Here is an 8,372-nt window from a genome sequence, read left to right on the forward strand (position 1 = left end):
AGCACACTGACCTTGCCATCACCTTCTCCATAATTAACCTTTCCTTCTCTGGGTGCTTCCTCCCCCTTAAGGTGGGTCATCACACCCACCCAAACACACCAGCACCCTGTCAGCTGCCACCCTCTGGGGGCACTGCTCCCATTTCTTCTGCTGTTTTCTCTCTTGCACAACTGCAAGATGAGAACATTCTTCAGGGTACAGAAAAAAAAAAGACTAATTTTGTGCCTCTGAAACATTTAGCACAGTTGGCTCTTCAAATGTTTCCAAGTTATTATACAATGAAATTGTATATTTCTTTAAGTCTGATAAACAATAAAGAGGGAAAAAGGAACTTTCTGATAAAGATGCTTATTAGGAGATGGCTTAGTACCACTACAAACTGGGAACTGCCTATCAAGTCCAGGATGAGAAGGAAGGTAACAAGCACTTCTGCTCAGCCAAGCTGAAGACTAGACAAAGCAGGTCCAGCTGCTAGAACAGACATGCAGGTAGATACACCTCTTGCAAACAGGTGGACATGCATGGAAAACACAAGAAATAGCTCATTAATCTTTACCTCAGTGTTTTTCTGTTCTTAGGAACAAAGAGAGAACAAAGTGGTAAAAATTCCTGGTATTAACCCAAAGCAGCCAAATGTGGAGTTACACATACACAGGGCTCTTGGCTTCGCTGTTTGGGTTTTTTTTTAAACACACACCTCTGCAGAAGCATCAGAACATGAAATATTTCCGTGAGAAATAACTGACTGTGGCAGAAATACATTACACTCCACGGTTGCAGCAACAACTGTTTCCATTAGAGCACTGCATTCACACCTGGAAATGCAGAATAAGATTTGGGCTGCCTGCACACAAATGGGTGCACGTTGACAGCAAATCCCTATTCTGGAGAAATGAACCATCAAGCACAGCAGCTTCCCATCTTGCTGACAAACGTGCTCTTCTGCTTACCCAGCAAATGCTGCTGCAATTCCAGTAAGTATTTTTAAAGCAAGACAGGCCCATCTATACAGCAGTCAGGCTGCTTTAATTCCCTCCTTCCTCCCCTGCCTCATCTTCACGCCCTACTTCTGCTAGGTGGTCACAGTCACACACACTCTCCACAGAGCAACACTTCTTCAAACCATCATCTTCTTAAATAAACCCACATGGCACCATTACCAATCCTGCCTCCACAGTTTACATTAAAAAAACCCCACCAAACCTGAAAGCCCACTGCACAAAGTTATTGTATTTGCCCATTTAGGATTCCTTCCCCCCACACTATTGAGGGCTGACCTTTGAGTCAGTACTAAAGGAATTAAGATCCACACATGTGCAGATTAAGGTAATTCCAGTAAAAGCAACAAATTCAGCAGTACTGAAGTCAAAAGCATAACACTCCAATAACATCCCCAGCACAGCATGAAGCTCTACTTCTACTCATGCAGGTAATGATATTTTTTTTTCAGATTCAAAGAGGGAAGGATTGATCCTCAGTGTAAAAATGGATCAATTCTGGCTTAAGTTGTAATACTCTCGATTTTGTTGTTCTTTGCAGCACTGCAGAGGACAAGAGCGAGCAGCCCTACTTTCCTTGACATACAGCTGAATTCACAGCCAAGAGCTGCTTCCCAGTGATTCCACATAGTCACTACGCAGGAACGAAGCTGAGATTGACAAGGATGTACGTGAAAAAAAAAACGTGGTAAACTCTGTTTCCTCTCTGAAGTCAGATCTGAAGGCATTTCAGCAGGCAAACCACGAGCTATGGGGCGCAGAGCACTCCCAGAACAAAGGGGCCGGCGGGGCTGAACAAAGAGGTTTGGGGAACCTCAGGTTGCTCAGGCTGCAGCACCCATCTGTGCCCACACAACATCATCAGCTGTCAAACCCCACAGCCTTCCTGGGAGATGAACTCAAAAATATCAAGGAACAAGAGCCAGGTCCCATCCTCCCCAAATTCATAAGCAGCTCAATCATTCTTTAACTACGTGAGCTGCACCGCTTCAAACCGCAGCAGAATTCACCAAGAGAGCCTGAATTCCCAATTCCACAGTCCCTGAGGGATCTTGCTGGAGAAAAGAAAAAAAAAAAAAAAAATCAAGCTGCTGGCCTTGAATTGATTTACAAGCACTAGTTAAAAGAAAACAAGAAAGCCAGAGGAGACCAAGCACTAAGTAGGTTTTTTCTTCCTGGGGTTTCTTGTCCTGTTTACCACATGGATACACTGCCCAGAATTACATCATCTTTAACTGTGGCATTAAACAACACTTAGTCTTCTTTTTCCTTGTTTTCTTTAACTGACTTCTCAGCATTTTCTTCTGGAGTGTGCAGTGCCCTGTCATCCAGTTTGGAAAGTATCTGACACCTCTGAACCACAGTGATAGATGGGATGTATTTATTGGATATTAAAAAACAAGAGGGTCTGATTAAATGATGCATAGTCCAACTAAGACACAGTAATTGTCTCCTTTACCCTGAAGATGTATGATCTTTGGAGCCTGCAATAACGAACCCTAAAAGGGATTGCTTGTTATGTAATTACAAGTGCAGGAGAAGATAGGACCAGGCTGTAAGAAGTCCTTACCAAAGCCATCAACAACACTCACCACCTTTGTGTTCTTTTCCTGCCTGGAAAGAGCAGGACAGTGGGAAGCAAGTGGCATTCAAAAGTAAGAGACTACACAGGGCCAGGAAGGTGGTAGGTTAAGAGGTGGGTAAGGATTTCTCAAAAAATAGCAGATACCATCCAAATGAAATGACATCCAAGCACCGACACAGAGAGCATCAGCTAAACAAAAAAATTAGAGAATTAGGAAAAGTGAGTAGTACCAAGAAAAAGTGACTCTAGGCCAAATACACTGGCTTCAATGAGCCAAGTAATACTGCTCCAGAAAATGCTCAAGGAACACCATAAGAGCCAAGTATACCATATTCTTATCAAGAACATGAACACAGAGCCAAGAAACACCAACCCATGAGCCATTCTTTGTGGAATTGAGACCCTCTGGCACTGAGGCACTGGCAGGCACAGATTTCTTGCATCACAAAGGGAAACCTGGATTGCAACTTGGGTCTGTTAGAGCAGCAGGTGATCTCTGGATGCTGCTGTTTAGAACACATGCAAGGAAAGCCTCATCTATTAATGTACCTACAAGCATGTTTTAGAGGCTTGGTTACATATTTAGTTTGTGTATTACAAGACACCGAGGAAACAGACTGAAGCAGTCTCCATAAAAAAATTAAGGAATCTCTCTAAAAAGACACAGGGCTTTATATAGCAATGCACACACACATCCTGCTGCTCATCACCCAAACACCATGAGAGTTTGTGTGGATGTTGGCCAGGCTGCAGGACTGCTATGGCAAAACACAGTATTATTGCTCACATCCGTGCACAAACCCACATCTACAATCAGATTTCAGTAGGTGGATTTCAGACAACATCTGCTATTTTTATTATTTTCTTGTAATTAAGGCCACATTAAAGTCAGTCTCAAAATTGCTCGTTGCCAAAATATTTCAGCTCCAGTGCTACCACTGCACACCTCTCCATTGTACATTCAGCTCTTCCCATTCAGGCAAAGAACAATACCTGCCAATACACATTCGTTCACCTCACTTATAAAATTACAAGGGAAATTACCAGTGGCATAAAACAACTATTATGATAAATAAGGAGCTTAAAAAAACCCCACTGTACACATACAGAGAGAGAATCAGAGACACTGATCCTTCTGTGCTGAATGTTATTCAAAAGGATTGTCAGTGCAATGCTGAACAGATCAATTTATTTCCCTTTCTTCTCTCCACTTAACTGGATTTTATATACAAAAGTAATTGTTCCTGTAAGAAACAACCCTTGTCCATGGCTTTCGAGGTTCAGAGCCTCAGACCTACATCTTTACCACTATTCAGGTTTCCATGGTAACAACGAAGGTGCCTTCTAAAAAAACATACTGTAATATTCTACAGTAAGAGCCCCAAATCATCCCCATAATATTAATGAAAACTAGAGCACGTGGGCCTGCACACAGAGCATAACAGACTTTAAAAGTCCAATTAAACAAGAAAAGCAGAGCTGAGGGACTTCCAGGAGGGTGGATGGTAAAAAAGGGCTCTGCATCTGTAAAAGAGAAGGATTATCCCTCAGAGATTCACAAACGCCTTTATACACACAGTGACCTTTCGTCGCCACTGTCGAAACAGGCAGTTCCACAACATCACCTTCTTAGTATTAATTGTTTATGTATTAGAAAACAAATCGAGCCAGCGAGGGATAAAAATAAAGTGGAATTGTGGCGCTAACAGCTCCCCAGAGGGAGAGAAAAGTGATTATTGAGTTAAATGGCTGCATTGTTAACAATTGCCACACAGAGCAGCTCGCTCAGAAAGACCCGTTTTTCATCGCCAATTTACTGACAGGAAAATCCCAGTAAATGAACTACTACTAAATTAAAGCTTCCCCCCCAAATTTCCTTCCTCTTTGCTCCCTTTCCATCATGTGTCCTCCCCGGACGAACCCGCTGTAATGAACTCTTAGTTGCCATAACTTTCCAGGGTAGTAGCAGCCTTTGACAGCAGCTCCACATCCCAGCGTTCAGGAGCTCTGCCACCGAGAGACAACAAGTATGGGGGGCAAAAAAAAATTAAAGCAGACACTGAAATCAGAATTAAAACAAGCGTCAAACAATCTGGTGTTCGGGTCAACAGCCCCAATGTAAACCCACTGTCCTGCTTTGCCCCAAATGTTTTTTTTCACAGCTGCAAATGACTTGAATCTCTCTTTTTGTCGCCCTGTTGTGCTAAAAATGCTCGCAGAGCAGACAGTAGCAAAGTGCACAGCAACTGCAAGAATACCCCACATATCTGACGGGAGAAAGACTGCACACGTGCTTGATTCAGGAGGAAAAACTTCCCTGTAAGCAAAGTGTCTTCATTTCTGAAATCCTGGAAGGATTGGGAACTATTAGAATTATCTGGTCTTAATTCTGTCGCTCCCACGGGAAAGTAAAGGGTTTAAATCAGCAGCTGACCCTAAAGCTAACGAGAAGTTTAGAACCTCAAAAGCATACCCCGAGTTACAAATAAATACAAGGGCTGCAAGGAACTGGAAGTAAGTGCAGGGAAGAAGAGCTATAAATAGAGAGCAATACAGAAATTACATAAAGGAGTGTTAGCCAGCTCCCTCAACATGAAACGAGGTATTCCAGAAGCCACGAGCATTCTGCTGTCTCCTTGTACTATTCCTAATTTTGCGTTGTGGATAATACAAAGCAGCAGCAGCAGCTGTGCAAATTGGGTAGGAACTGAATACGTTTGCCTTGATTTCTGTCTTTCCCACTTCTTAGCCCAGCGATCGTTTAAAAAAATAAACCGGAAAAAAAAAAATAAAGCCCAGTCAACAACTTGCACAGTGATTTTTCGGGATGTTTAACAAAAGGCTTCTGAATAAACGCATTAGAGGCTTTGAAAAATAATCAGACGGGAGGTATTTGCATCGTAATAGTTATGGAGAGAGCACCACCTGATGGAAGATGGGGAAAGGCACCCACGGCACGAACTGGAGCTGCTCCAAACTTCACTGAAATTTCAGAGACCAAACGCATCTGAAAAACTCTGCTTTGTACCATAAAAATATCAGCTCTGTGGACACAGTCCAGACTGCTACACTTCACACCAGATATTTAGTTTGAGAGGAGAATTTTTTTTTTTAATTTCAGCACTAAAAGCAGCTCAGAAAACATTATTATTAAAATCACCTCCTCTTACTTTGAACGGTAAGAAGCACTCAAACAGAAGGAGGAAGGCGATACTAATGATTAAAAAAAACCCCACAGTCACGATTTCCACAGAACTGACAATTAAAACGAAATATTTCATGGCTTTCCTAAAAATAATGGAAAACATCTGGCTAATCCTTAAATTTGCATGTGTTTAGCTCATATTACATTATCTCCCTCCAATACAAAGTGTTTTCTGCCCCCTTAAAACTTTGCTATTTTCACAGAACACCCTTCTTTCCAAGCATCTGGCTAAATGATTCATCAAAAGCTCAGGAACTAATCTCAATTGAGATGACAAGTGTCGAGAACACAAAAACAGTTGGAAGAGAGAGAGAGAAAAGGGGGGGGGGGGGATGAAAAACATCCACATATTGCTTAGTCAAGGCAGCAGCTATTTAACTAGGTTAGATTTCCCAGCCTCTCTAATAAATCTCACTCTGTGCAGTTGCCTAGCAATCTAAACAAGATCCCGGTGGTGTCAAAGTGAGCCGGATTGATGACAACATCTCCTCCACCGAGGGTCTGCCCGGCCCTTCACACCCAGCCTTGTCTCTGAGCCGTCCAGGGGCTCGGTGGAAGGTGCACACAGCCCTCGGCATCCCTGACACTCCGCCAGTTCTGCCTCAAAGCACCAAGACACAGTAATTCGAGCTCTCGCTCTCAACTAACACAGATCCTCCACTATTTGAGATGAACTCGGCTGAGTTTTGTACCTCCAACGTGCCCAAGTCACAAGCACCGAGATTTATCCCCATGCTAAGCAAAGTTACACAGGGAAATTTTACTTGTCTTAAATATACAGATAGAAAAAAAATATTTTAAAATGAAGTCAGGAGAGAAGAAAGTTATAATTGTTTATTTCTTTACCATAAAGACACTGTAATGAGAAAACAACTGTAGTATTACCAAGAGAAAAACAAGACCCGTATATCTTTGGTTTACCTAGAAAATACCACAGGAGGAAGAAACGAGCTCTGTAAGCACCTGTCCTCCTCGAGTAATTCAAACTATGCCTAAAGGCACTCGTAGGAGGGGGGAAAATAGCCGGCTACTATTACTATACACATGCCAGGGAGCAAAGTACTCCTTAACATCAGAGCGACAGAAACAGTGACAACTGGGAAGGAGCCGCTGCGAGTGGCTGAACCCCCGAGAAAGTTCCTGGAGCTGTGAAATATAAGGGGAGAAAGAACTGCCACTGAACTTCCCAGACCCCTTCTCTAAGGGTGGGAAAGGCATCGGCTCCTCCGCGCTGCTCATCCCGCAGGAGCCAACTGGTGGTAAAACGCTGCTTACCGCCCAAAAAAAACCCCCCTCAACAAATATCGTGAATCCCGGAATAAAAGCGATGCTTTCACCTCTTGCCACACGCAACTTTGGCAGGAAGGAGCCCGCCCCGGCCCTCAGCCCGCCGGGACCCCCCGCACAGGGCAGAGCCTCCCGCATCCCCCGGCGGCTCCGGCACCCGCGGGCACCGAGGCTTCTCTCTCCCACCGAGGGCTTCTCGCTCCATGGCCAGAGCCTTCCGAGCCGCCTCCATCCCCGGCTCGCACCGGGAGCTCCCCGCGAGGCCGGAGAGGAAGGGATGAAGCGAAGAGTTGGAGCCGCAGCGGGGGGATAACCCGGTGGAGGTGGCGGGGGGGGAGCCGAGCCGAGCCGAGCCCGGGCATCACTCACCTGGGAAGACCTGTCCCTCCGCCCTGGGCGAGAAGAGCTGCAGGAGAAAGACGATCGCGGCCACGCCGGTCATCCTTCCCCAGAGTTCACCTGCCGCGGAGCCGCTGCCTCCTGCCCGCCGCTGTGCCCCGCATTGGTGGCCGAGCGCGGCGGCCCCGGAGCCGCGGGCGCTGCTCGGCGGAGCCGCCGGAGTGGCGGCGGCGGGCGGGGAGCGGAGCGGGGCGGGGGGCGGGCGGGAGGTGCCCCCCGAGCCCAGCGCCGGCCGCGCCCGCGCAGAGCCGGCCCCGCTGCCGGGGCACCCCCGCCCCGGTCCCCTCCCCCGGCTGGGGGGAGGGAGGAGAGCTTCGGGGGGGGTTTGAGCCCTTACTCGAGCCCCGCTGCGCGCACACGCGTCGCGGCAGCGCGGCTGGAGCGCAGCATCGCCCGCAGGTTTTCCTTGCCCTGTTTCCAGCGCGGGTGGAGAGTCAGTGCAGGGGATGGCGTTAAGCGGAGGGCTGGGATTGGGGGTGGGATTGGGGATGGGTTGGAGGGAGCGACCCTCTGCCGGAGCCAAGGGGGAGACGCTGCGGGGTTTTGATGGAGCGGCTGGTACGAACAGCTCACAGGCACCTACAGCCGAAAATAGTCATTTCCATCATCGTTCACTTTACTTTCGAGAGTTCGGTGCTAAACACCGAGTCACACCGCGCACTGGGCGCTGCCGGGCTTAGGCACGGGCGGGGGGACAATCCTGGGCGCTACCCTAAAAAACTGCTTTCCAGAGGTAACTTCCTGACCCAAAAAGCATGACCCTCACAAGGGGGGGGGAATGACGGGGAAAGGCACTGAATAGGGAACAGATCCGTATGGATCAGCCATCTGAGCTGGAAGTCGGACAGGAAAAGGAGAGCTGCGACCCCCGGGACAGAGCACTTGGGCGACCACCAGC

At 46.9% G+C, this 8,372-nt stretch overlaps 1 protein-coding gene across 8 annotated transcripts in view; it reads right to left on the bottom strand.

Moving 5' to 3' along the window:
- Positions 1–8,012, bottom strand: part of PTPRT (protein tyrosine phosphatase receptor type T) — a 467,492-nt gene extending 459,480 nt beyond the window's left edge. For 3 of the 8 annotated variants that reach the window (XM_064674278.1, XM_064674284.1, XM_064674277.1), the window contains exon 1: positions 7,445–8,012. In XM_064674278.1, coding sequence (XP_064530348.1) covers positions 7,445–7,517 — 73 coding nt within the window. In that variant the 5' untranslated portion in view covers positions 7,518–8,012. The remainder of the gene's footprint in view (positions 1–7,444) is intronic. The other 5 variants (XM_064674280.1, XM_064674279.1, XM_064674282.1 and 2 more) reach the window with 3 other exon arrangements.
- Positions 8,013–8,372: the final 360 nt, after the last annotated feature.

This window comes from Pseudopipra pipra, chromosome 17 (assembly GCF_036250125.1).
Source record: "Pseudopipra pipra isolate bDixPip1 chromosome 17, bDixPip1.hap1, whole genome shotgun sequence".
Lineage (NCBI taxonomy): Eukaryota > Metazoa > Chordata > Aves > Passeriformes > Pipridae > Pseudopipra > Pseudopipra pipra.